A 12,231-nucleotide genomic window follows, 5' to 3' on the forward strand; every position below is an offset into this window, starting at 1 on the left:
TATGGTCCCTTGAAGACATCAGGAGTGATTCCTGCACACAGAGCCAGAAGCAGCCACTGAACACCACCGCTTAAAAAAAAAAGGTAAAGTGAAAAAAAATCACGTAGGAAAGTCCTGAGTTGGATGTTTTGCAGGCAGGAGTCCTGGGATTGATCCCTGGTTTTACTTGATTCCCTAAGTACTACTAGAAGTGACTCCTGCCTAGTAAAAGGGTCAGTAGTAGCTTCTGAGCATTTCTAGGTATGGCCCAAAGACCACATTTAAAAAAAACAACAACAATACTTCAACAGGCTGAGTGCAAATTCTGAAGATGGGAGGCTGGTGCTCAACATCCACCTCTATAGAGGGTCCTCAGCATCACTAGACACAACCTCCAAGCAGAGCTGGGAATAGCTCCTGAGCACTGCAGCCAGGTGTGACCCCACAAGAAACAAGTTAAGTGAGAAAGTAGTAAAAGAAACTAAGAAAATCTACAGAGAACAGGGGTGGGTGTCAAAACACTTTTCATGATGGGAGTGCCATGTGCAAATGAGAGGAGAGTCAGAGTTTCAGAAGAGACCAAAAAAGAGAAATGCCTGAAGGTTAAGACCTAATTGGGTTTAGAGAGAAGAGAGGGCTGGAATAAAGTGTATGGTCTGGAACCTGGTGGCCACATTAGAGGGGCTGGTGTCTAAGGATGTCCTACAGCAGACAGCCATTGTGACTACCTCACTCATTCACTGTAAACTGTTTACTTATAATTAACTATACAAATGAACTTGCTGAAAGATGAACTCGCATCTTCCACAGAGCCTAGCAGTGTGAGTCCGTGGGCCAATCTCCACCCTTTAGCTCCAGAAGTGCCTGGTTCACACATCCAAATGAAGTAAAATTTTGATATGAAAACTGAGAATTTTCGGAGATGACATATTCAAGGTAAGTTTCACTGTGTCTTGCTTCTAAATTCTTTTCCAAAAGACAGAAGTATTTAAAAAAATATAGTTCTTTGAGGGGCCAGAGTGATAGTACACGAGGTAGGGCAATAGCTTTACATACAGCCAACCTGGGTTCAATCCCTGGCATTCTATCTGGTCCCCTGAGCATCACCAGGAGTAATTCCTGAGTGCAAAGCCAGGAGTAACCTTGAGCACTACCAGGTATGGTCCAAACTCCACTCTCCTCCCCACAAAATTCCTGAAAAACTACTTCCATATTGTCCCCTGAGCCCACTAAGAGTGATCCCTGTGCACAGAGCCAGGAGTAAACTTTGAGCCATTTTTTTTTTTTTTTTGGTTTTTGGGCCGCATTCAATGATGCTCAGATGTTACTCCTAACTATATGCTCAGAAATCGCTCCTGGCTTGGGGGACCGGGATCTAACCATGGTCCATCCTAAATCAAAGGCAAATGTCCTACCGCTTGCACCACCACTCTGGCCCCTAAACTTTGAGCATGTTTTAAATTTCTCAAAACAAACTTGTGGCCCAAAACAAAACAAAGTTACAATTTTTTTTTATCCTGAGCCCAAAAGTATACAGCCATATTTTATTTTCAAGTATTCCTGTGTGACAGCTAAAAATAGATGTATGGAAAAGAAGATCAGACCTGGAAACAACTTTCATAAAAAAAAATTTTTTTTTTTTGTTTTTGGGTCACACCCGGCAGTGCTCCTGGCTCTACGCTCAGAAATCACCTCCCCTGGCAGGCTTGGGGGACCATATGGGATGCCGGATTTAAACCACCATCCTTCTGCATGCAAGGCAAACTCCTTGCCTCCATGCTATCTCTCTGGCCCCTAAAATTTTTTTTAATCTTAAGAGTCAAGTCAAATTCTCTTCAGCTATTGCTTGTTTGGCCTCATAACACCTCCGCAAGCAACACACCCAGTCTAAGTTAGCCTCATTCATTAATGTTTTGGAGAAATGCCAGATATGTTAGTCACTGACAAGAATGAAGTGAAAATGCAGTTTATTAACCAAACCTCTAGGATCAGTGAGTATAAAAGCGATTTCTGAAGAAAAAGAAGGTAGTGGGGGTGGGTGGGGAAAGGACCTAATTTTTAAGACAAATCTGAACATTGTCCCTCGTCATTTGAAATTAAGTTTGAGTTTCTTTTTCTCCTCCCTTGGAAACTGCTAAACATGAAGGAGAAAATGGATATATCAATTTTAGTCTGAATTAAAAAAAAAAAGTCCTATCTAGGCCAGCTATATTGTTAAAAAAAAATATTTTTTTTTTGGTTTTGGGACAAACCCGAGAGGCGGAAGGGAAACAGACAACTGCCATTGTGTCAGTGAGTAATGCTCATTCTAGGCTCAGAGCTATACAACCGATCTGAATTTATTCAGTCATTAGTTACAATATAGGTCTTTAGAATACCCCACATTTATGTTTTTTTGTAGAGTTTGGGGGCCTCATCTGGCAGTACCATTATGGTGCTGTGGGCTGAACTGGCATGTAAGCAAAAATACCTTCCCTGCTGTATTATCTGGCCCCTAGAAAGAAACTCCCCCCATTTGTGGATAAGAAAATGAACCGAGGAGGAGAGAAGGAACAGAGCAGATGTCAGAGTTTACATCTGACAATTCAGGGCCTCCAGGTCCTACTTCTTAAGTGAAGTAGCTGTTGGTATTGGGGAGCTCCAGGGAAGCAGGAGGTGTGCTCTGGGCCTAAGTCCCAGGCTCTTCCATGTCCAGCAGACACACAATGAAGCAAGCCAGAACTTGACCCTCACCTTACTGTGCCACTGAACAGCACTGGCTCCTGTGGGATGATAGAGAGTTTGCTCCGAAGGTCGGCGAGGCCAATGTCACTTATCCTCACTCCATCAATCTTGATGCAGCCTCCACATAACTCCACCAGGCGGAACAGGGCCATGCCCAGAGAGGACTTGCCTGAGGAGAGAGAAGGTGTGAGAAGAAGGAGCTTAATGCGCAGCATCTACGAGGATCACACTGGGTCCTGCTCAGTGGTTCTTTATTATAGTGGATCATTATTCTGATGGAAGTAAAAATTAATTTTATCTCAAACTGTCTGACGGAAATTGATTTTTGTCTGTTTGTTTGTTTTTGGGCCATACCCAGTGAGGCTCAGGGGTTACTTCTGGCTCTGTACTCAGAAATCACACCTGGTAGTGCTGGGGGTGGGGCATATGGGATGCTGGAGACTGAACCTGAGTCGATCACATGTAAGGCAAATTTCCTACCTTCTGTCCTATCACTCCTATCCTGAAGAAGAAAGCTATTTTATCTGTCAAATCAGTCATGATCTCAGACGAATTAGACTGAGATAATGTATGAAATGAGAGATAGGAATGAAAAATACTGACGAATAACCCTGTTACAGATCTTGTGTAACACAAGCATTGACACTTCAGTTACTTGACTTTGGCCTGAGAAGGAGAGGTAGGAACCATAACACTTCAGGAGTCCAATATAAACAAGCTCCCTTCCACCTCAGAGGCAGGATCAGAAATCAGTGCTTTTGAGGCCAGTGAGGAGATCTTAGACCTTAAAGCCATGGACAAGAAACCAGGGGACCAGTCTTCACTCTCCTCTGTCCCAATTGTAGCTGAAGGGGACACATGAGAAGCTTTGCATGGTTGTAGTAGCAGCTGGACACATCAGTGAAAGTGTGAACCAGAGAGGTTGCAGAAGGAAAGACCACACTAAGGATCAGTGGTGGGGCATATGCCTCTTGTTGGTAGTTGAGTTCCAACACCCATCCCTTCTCCAGTGTTCATTTCCCACCAGCAATTTCCCCAGATACCCTCATTATCCCACTCCTATCTGCCTCAACAGCAGATATTTCTTTCTCTTTCTCTCTCCTCACCTCTCTCCTCTCTCTCTTCCTTCCCTCAGCATTTTAGGCACTGTGGTTTGTAATACTGTTACTAAAGAAGTATCATGTGGGCCCGGAGAGATAGCACAGTGGCACAGTGGCGTTTGCCTTGCAAGCAGCCGATCCAGGACCTAAGGTGGTTGGTTCAAATCCCGGTGTCCCATATGGTCCCCCATGACTGCCAGGAGCTGTTTCTGAGCAGACAGTCAGGAGTAACTCCTGAGCACCGCCGGGTATGGCCCAAAAACCAAAAAAAAAAAAAAAAAAAAAAAAGAAGTATCATGTGTCATTTTAATTCCTTTCTATTCCCACATCTTGTTCAGAGTGATCATTTCCAACTATTATTGTCATAGAGGTCCCTTTTCTGCCTTAACAGTACTTCTCACACATCATTTATATTACCTTTCGGTATTATTCTCATACTATGGGTGGTTTTTTTTATTTATATATACCCTTCAGATATGTGCAATCATTCTATGTCTGACCCTCTTCCTCTGACTCACTTCTCTCAGCAGTAACATTTTTCTTAATTTAATCTGCTTTTGAAAAATTATGTAAGTAATTCAAGACAGTAACTCAATCTCCCAAAACCACACTGCTGTGATTTCTAACATATTTGACCCTTTGTTTTTTTTTTCCCTCAGAACTGAGTTCATGCCAAAACAGAATAGTGGAAGCACTTTAAAACAAAACAAAACCAAGGGGCCAGAGCAATAGCACAGCGGTAGAGTGTTTGCCTTGAACTTGACTGACCCAAGACTGACCTCAGTTTGATCCACAACGTCCCATATGGTCCCCCAAGCCAGAAGTCATTTCTGAGCACATAGCCAGGAATAACCCCTGAGCATTACTGGGTGTGGCCCCCCAAAAGACTCAAAAAACAGAACCCAAACCTCTTCACATTATATAACATGCACTCAACCAAATTATTAAAATTTTTCTTTTGAGGGGGCCAGAGTGGTGGTTCAAGTGGTAGGGCATTTGCTTTGCACACACTAACCTAAGGATGGACTGTGGTTCGATCCCCCAGCATCCCATATGGTCCCCCAAGCCAGGAGCGATTTCTGAGCATATAGCCAGGAGTAACCCTTGAGCGTCACTGGGTGTGGCCCAAAAACCAAAAAAGAAAACAAATGTTTTTGAGGTACCAGGGATCTTCTGTTATTAATTAAGGACTTGGTGACTATGACACATAGGGCACAGTGGCAGAGCTCAACCCTCATAAGCATGAAGCGGTTCCAAATACTAGTACAAAAAAAAAAAACCCTCTAAGAACAAAACCACACCAGAAAAGGACTTGGTGACTATTGTGGTATGTCTTTAGGGTAGAGCTTTTCAATTATTTTCTGTCATGCTCCCCTAGGAAGAAGAAAACATTTTTCACGCCCCCTGCACAACTGTAAATAGTATCTTTATTAAAAAAAATCTTTAGGCCGGCGTGGTGGCGTTAGAGGTAAGGTGTCTGCCTTGCCAGTGCTAGCCTAGGACGGACCGCAGTTCGATCCCCCGGCGTCCCATATGGTCCCCCAAGCCAGGAGTGACTTCTGAGTGCATAGCCAGGAGTAACCCCTGAGCGTTACCGGGTGTGGCCCAAAATCCAAAAAAAAATAATCTTTAATAAGTACAATGCATGTACTAATATCCAGTACCATATATAATTGGTTGTGTCAGTGAATGACTTCTTAAATGTATTTTTTTTTTGGAAGGACAATCACCCAAAAACAGAGTTCTCAGAAGAAATCCCCCTGCTGACACCTTAATTTTGAACTTACAGTCAAAGAACATTAAGAAAAATAAAACAGGATATTAGTACATTCATTGTACTTATTAAATTCATTGTCCTGTAGTAATTTCAGTATATACAAGTTGGCACATAGCTAAATAGTAAGGGAATACTGTGTATGATTAAGTTACTGTGGGATGGTGGAGGAAATGTTAACTGCTGGTGGGACTGGTGTTGGAACACTGAATGCTAGAAACAACTGTATTATGTTTGAATAATTTTGCAAATCATGGTGTTTAAATAAAGTAATAAAAGTCATTAAAAAAACTTTAACCTGCAAAACAAAAATATATAAAATAATTTGAGCTGATTTTTGAATCAGAGGTGATGTCTGGATTAATGGCTACAATGAGCACGTGTTGCAGTGCGTAGCTATTTGAAGCAGGGTTTGAAGCAGGACACAGCATCTCTCAGCTCCAGAGACATACAGAGACATAAACCCGGGGCTTAGCTTGTTATGACAGTGTTTGCCGAGGTCAAATGCGCCCCCCCCCTTTACGGAGCCACGAGTACCTGCTGGGGGGCATGCCCCACTATTTGAGAACCACTGCTTTAGGGAAAAACAGGGACAGGATGCAGAGCTCTGGAGGGTACAACTCTGACTGAGAATCAAGAAAGTGTAAATTTGTGGGAGAAAGCCAAGTCAGATATTTGGGCCCAGATACTTCAATATTTTGCTTTTGTTTTTGGGCCACCTCTGGCGGTGCTCAAGTCTTACTTCTGGCTCTGTGCTCAGCGATCATTTCTGGCAGTACTCAGGGGATCAGATAAGGGGAAGGGATTGAACCCCAGCCAGCCATGTGCAGGGCAAGTGTACTATTGTACCTATTGTACTATCACTTCACACCTCTGGCTAAACATTCCTTCAGGTGTGAAGAAGGAATCTAGAGGTGTGCCGGGGAGAGAGAGAAGGAGTTAAGGCTTTTGTCTTGCAGGTGGCTAAGTCTGGTTCCATATCCAGCCAATAAGGTGCTTGCCTTGCATGTGGCAACCAGAGTTTGACCACTGGCATCCCATATGGTCCCTTGAATATCACCATTCCTGAGTGTAAAGCCAGAAATAATACCTAAGCATCACCAGTGTGACTCAAACAAAAAGATGGTTTCCTAGGGCCAGAGAGTGGTTCAAATCCCGGCATTCCATTGGTCCCCCGTGCCTGCCAGGAGCATCTTCTGAGTGCAGAGCCAGGAGTAACCCCTGAGCACTGACAGATATGACCCAAAAACCAAAACCAAACAAATAAAAAAACCCAACCCCCCAAAACAAAACAAAACAAGATGGGTTTCCTAAAGACCAAAGACACTGGTCCCTTTGGACAGTGAACTAGTTTGACATGGCTCCCTGGCCTCACTCAGAGCAAGTGTCTGCAGAAAGGCTTTTGTGCACGAGTGATCTCTCTTTCTTTCTCTTTCTCTTTCTCTTTCTCTTTCTCTCTCTCTCTCTCTCCTCTCTCTCTCTCTCTCTCTCTCTCTCTCTCTCTCTCTCTCTCTCTCCTCTCTCTCTCTCTCTCTCTCTCTCTCTCTCTCTCTCTCTCTCTCTCCTCTCTCTCTCTCTCTCTCTCTCTCTCTCACACACACACACACACACACACACACACACACACACACACACGTGTACCTGATCCTGTCCTTCCTACAATGCCAATCTTCTCCTTTGGTTTGATGGTGAAGGACACTTTCTTCAGGACCAGGGGGAGGTTTTCCTGATACCTCATTTCTGCATTCTCAAAAGTCACCTCTCCTTCTTGGGGCCAATCAGGGGAAGGAGCCTTGTTCTTAATTCTGGCAGGTGCTTCCAGAGAGAGTGTCTGTGGAGAGAGAAGAGAGTGGTTCAGACTGTCCACAGATCTGAGGGGAGCTGCATGGCTCCTGTGGTAGACAAGTCAGAGCAAGACAGCTCTCACAGCCACACGGGGGCAGCAAATGCTTCCTTATTTAACAGAATCCCTTTCTTTTGCTGGTACTGGGGACTGAACCCAGGACCTTAGATGTGAGAAACATGTGCTGGACCCCTGGGCCACACGTGGCTCTAGTAAAGGCACCATAACCACTACACTAAGTGGAGGCACAGACCTGGCACTATGTATTCACGTGACATTTTCTAGTAGTTACAAAACAGCCACAGGCGAGGACTGTGGCTTTCAGACCATTTCGGTTTTACGGGATTTTTTCATTATGTTGCCCTGGAGGTCGAGAATGGAGCAGGAAGCCCCTTCATTCCTTTTCTGCAGCATTTGTGGGGATTTCTTAAAAATCTCCCACTTGAAGCTGGATCCCCCATTTTGGAAACCATTGTTTTAACCCAGTGGAAAGAATCAAAGAAACATATTCATTGAATACTTGGTCAGATTCTGGAGTTCCTGGTCATTGGAGGAAACAGGGACTCTGATCCCAGTCTGAGCACTAAGGGCTGGCTGTATGACCCAGATGATGTCTCTACCTCCCCAGCCCGACAATATCTAAAACTTTCTGCTGACTGGTCTTGGGACATACACAGCCTTTCAGGAGTGTAGGATCCAGGCTGCAGTGTTCTACAGGGGGGATGGGAACAGGGGCATCAAACCTGAGGTGGAACAATGCTGTTTGGGGAGGCCTGGCAGAAGCAGGTTCCTGAGGTGTGGCTGGTTTGTGTTGATCTGGCTGTATCACTACACGGCCACCTTGCTGAGTGACAACAGTGTTAATGCAACACATGCCCATATACACCTCCAGTGCCAGATCAGTTACAGTGCTAGTCAGAGGCTAACAGAGAACAACCTAGGGGCTAGGGAGCTGCAGATAGGTTAGTCAGCTCTCTAAAAACAATTATTTATAAATGGAAGAAACACCTTTCTTTTGGGGCTGGGGGTAGAGTGGGGAAGGAGGTCAGGCTTGGTAGAGTACAGGGCTTACTCCTTGTGCTGCTCAGCAGGCCAAATGCAGTGCTAGGGAGTGAACTGGGGTAATTTGTGGGCAAGCCAAATGCTTTTTTTTTTTTGTTTTTATATCATAACCATCAATGTTCAGGGCTTACATACTCCTGGCAGTGCTGAGGGACCAAACATACGTGGTATCACAGATGGAACCTGGGTCAGCGATATGCAAGGCAAACACCTGTACTATCTCTCCAGTCTCAAGAGGAACAACTTTTATTTTATTAATTTTAATTTGATTTATTTATTTTATTCACCAGATTACACCCTCTCCCTCACACCAACTCACAAGATTATGAAGGTTTTTGGAAACAAGATGATGAACCTAAGTTCTTTTTGTTTGTTTGTTGGGGCACAACTGGCTGTACTCAGGGCTCACCCCTTGCTCTGCACTCAGAAATCACTCCTGGCAGTACTCAGTGGCCATATATGTGCCAGGGACTACACACAAGACTACTGAGTGCAAAGCAAATGCCCTACCTGCTATACCATTTCTCCAGCCCTTAATCTAAGTTATTAATTAGATATAATTCACAAATACACTTAGAAACCTTTATGATATTCTCTTTTCTGTGCCATCCCCATTTGGGAAACAGTTGAACTCAACTCCTGCCCAAGAGAAGCAAAGAAAATAAAAGTCCTTCTGCATGGCCATGCCCTGCAGGAGTCTCTACACAGGAAGATGCCCACAGCAATCTAACCTTAATGTAGTGGTTAATTCTCTCCACAGAGGTGAAGCGAGCTTCTGTCTCAGAGGCTAGTCGGACGGTGAACTGAAACAGCCCGGTTAACTGGGGACAGAAAGCAAAAAAAAATTTCCATCAGAATTTATTATCGCTATAACTCAGTCACATGCTAGAAAGTTCTTCCTGCAGGGCATCAGATTTCACACATAGGAAACAGCTGAGACTGAGGTATTTCCTCTTATTTATTAGCCCCCATAAACTGCAATGCATGGGTGTAAACAGTATCCTCAGGTCTTCTGCCTGTCTTTCCATTCCCAGATATGGCCTTCTCCTTGTGACTATACTTATTGTGGCCTTTACAACACATAGAGCCTCCTGTGGGAAACTCAAGGAGAAGCAAGCACCAGGAAGGCCAGTGAAGAAAAGTGAGTGATCCCTAATAATGACAGAGCCCCTGTGCACCTACCATAAGAAGTGGGAAATGCTACCTACAGACAAAGTGCTCTCTATTTAGAGGCCAAGACACCTTTGGGTGTCTCTGAACATGCACATTTCCTGGGTTTTACTTGGTTGTTCATTTTTCTTGTATGGAAAACCTGCAAATCTATATGAAAAAAAACAGCGAAGTGAACTTCTGCATCTTAAAAATTTGACAAATCATAGACAGTACTGTTCCATCCATCCTATTCATCCCATCCTTCTATTATTACCTGGAAGCAAATTCAAGTTATCATGTCATTTCACTACTAAGTATTTCAGTTTGTGTCTCCTTAAAATATGAAGACCATCATCACATCTAGGAAAAATAACGCTAATTCCTCTAATTCAGCTACCTTAGTTGTGTTCAAGTTCCTACTTTTTTTTTTTTTTAGAGATTCTTTAAAAACCTTCAACAATTCTGGGACACCAGAAGGGTTTACACATGTATCACTTTGAAAAATCAGGGGCCTAGAAAGGGAATGCAACTAATGAGGATAACAGGGTTTCAAAGAAGATGAAGAAAAAAATCTAGAGATAAGATAAGGTGACAACAGAAACTATAAGTAAGAAACGGGCCAGAATGATACTACAGCATGTAGGGTATTTGCCTTGCATGCAGTCAGCCTAGGTTCAATCTCCAGCATTCCAAATGGTCCCCTAAGCCTGCCAGAAGTAATTTCTGAGTGCAGAGCCATGAGTAAGTAACTCCTGAGCACCACCAGGTGTGAATCCCCAAAACAAACAAAAAACAAAAAAAGGGCCAAAGAGGTAGAACAGGGAGTTAAGACACTTGACTTGCATGCAGCAGACCCGGGAATTAAGCTCTGAGCACGGCTGAGCATGGTCTCCAAACCAAAATGATCTCCTATGTGGGATATAAAGAAACCTAATAAGGGGATAACAAATGGGAATATATAACAGAACCTGAGAACTGGTCTATAGAACTTGAGTTTACTAAAGGTAGGGTGACTGGAAAGGGTGTCGTGTTGAAAGGTTGTTTGCATGAAACCCTATCTTGAATGGTATTAAAAAACACAATGATTGTGTTCAGGAGAAATAGGTGAATAGTGGAGAGCCCCAATATTTCTCCCCCAGGCCTACACAGGAAGGACTCAGATGAGCAGAGGGCAACCCAGTGCAGAGTCTGACCTGGACAGCGTAGGAAATGGCGAGGCCTGAGTAGGCTGGGGGGATCTGCCCATGCATGAGAACGATCATCAATGCGGTGGTGGTGATGAGGGCAATGCTGATGAGATCCAGCCGCACAGCCAGCCACCGCATCGCACACGTAAACAGGAAGAAAGGCCTTTGGTTACTATCCAGGAGCTCCTGGTACCTGGGGAAGACAGAACATGTACTAAGAAAACAAAGAACTTCCCAACCTTGATTGAAAATGATGCACAGTTTAGGATAAATTAGAAAGGATGGGGGCTAGAGACACAGCATGTAGGTAAGGCATTTGCCTTGCATGCAGAAGAAGGACAGTGGTTCAAATCCCGGCATCCCAGGAGCGATTTCTGAGCATAGAGCCAGGAGTAACTCCTGAGCGCCGCCGGGTGTGACCCAAAAACCAAAAAATAAATAAATAAACAAACAAATAAATAAGAAAGAAAGGATGATATTTCAGGATCCTGTTTTGGAACTAGGGAGTGTACAGAGATTTTTAGTAGTGTGGACTGATTCAGGCTTCACAAAGAGGGGGAGATGAGATTTCTAGTCTTTCCCTTACAGAGGAATAAGAAAGAGACCTGAAAGAGGGAGGAACTTAGTGACTTAGTGTCTGTCTTAAGTGTCTATCCTGGCAGTAGTAGGTCTTGAGTTCCTTGATACCACCACATGTGCTTGGTCCTGACAGCTCTGCCACCTAGGATTCCAAAGGCACCACAACTAAAGATTGTGGCCTTCTAGGGGCAGGCTTGATAGTATAGCAGGCACGGTATTTGCCTTGCATGTGAACAACTCAAATTCCATCTTTAGCACCTCAGATGGTCGTTAAGTACCACCAGGAGTAAATCTGAATTCAGAGCCAGGAGTAATCTTGAACACTGCCTAGTACAGCTCCAAATCTCGGTATTATCTCTCTCTCTCTCTCTCTCTCTCTCTCTCTCTCTCTCTCTCTCTCTACTCTCTCTCTCTCCTCCTCTCTCCTCCTCTCTCTCTCTCTCTCACACACACACACACACACACACGAATGTGATCATCAAACAGCACCACAGCCAAATGTGTAAGCAACACCAGCAAACACAATTAAATGTGCATACACCACAGCCAAGTGTGTGTGTGTAACCCCTGGTCATAGCAATACTGGTCACAGAAGGAAAGGAAAGACAGGTAGGGGAAAGAAGAAGAATCCCCAAAGGGCTGGATCACATGCCTTGAATGCACAAAGTTCCAAGTTTGACCCCAGCATAGGTTCCTCTGAGTACCCCCCAGAAATAGTTCTGATGTCCCCCACCACATTTGGAGAGGCTCAAAAATAAGTAAACCAAAACATTAAAGACATCAGGAAAGTATCTACTTTAGCAGCAAAGGGGATGAAGACCCAATGAAGCT

The 12,231-nt window shown here is 44.0% G+C and overlaps 2 protein-coding genes across 3 annotated transcripts in view; one reads left to right on the top strand and one right to left on the bottom strand.

The window, feature by feature from the left end:
- The window catches only part of DVL3 (dishevelled segment polarity protein 3), a 324,867-nt gene that overhangs the window by 52,458 nt on the left and 260,178 nt on the right, over positions 1–12,231 (top strand). The gene's annotated exons all lie outside the window — the stretch shown is intronic.
- ABCC5 (ATP binding cassette subfamily C member 5) overlaps positions 1–12,231 on the bottom strand; it is a 102,160-nt gene that overhangs the window by 10,837 nt on the left and 79,092 nt on the right. For both annotated transcript variants that reach the window (XM_049775811.1, XM_049775812.1), the window contains 4 exons: positions 10,828–11,014; positions 9,214–9,303; positions 7,219–7,408; positions 2,713–2,872 (listed from right to left, as the gene is read on the bottom strand). In XM_049775811.1, coding sequence (XP_049631768.1) covers positions 2,713–2,872; positions 7,219–7,408; positions 9,214–9,303; positions 10,828–11,014 — 627 coding nt within the window. The remainder of the gene's footprint in view (positions 1–2,712; positions 2,873–7,218; positions 7,409–9,213; positions 9,304–10,827; positions 11,015–12,231) is intronic.

Source organism: Suncus etruscus, chromosome 6 (assembly GCF_024139225.1).
Source record: "Suncus etruscus isolate mSunEtr1 chromosome 6, mSunEtr1.pri.cur, whole genome shotgun sequence".
Taxonomy (NCBI): domain Eukaryota; kingdom Metazoa; phylum Chordata; class Mammalia; order Eulipotyphla; family Soricidae; genus Suncus; species Suncus etruscus.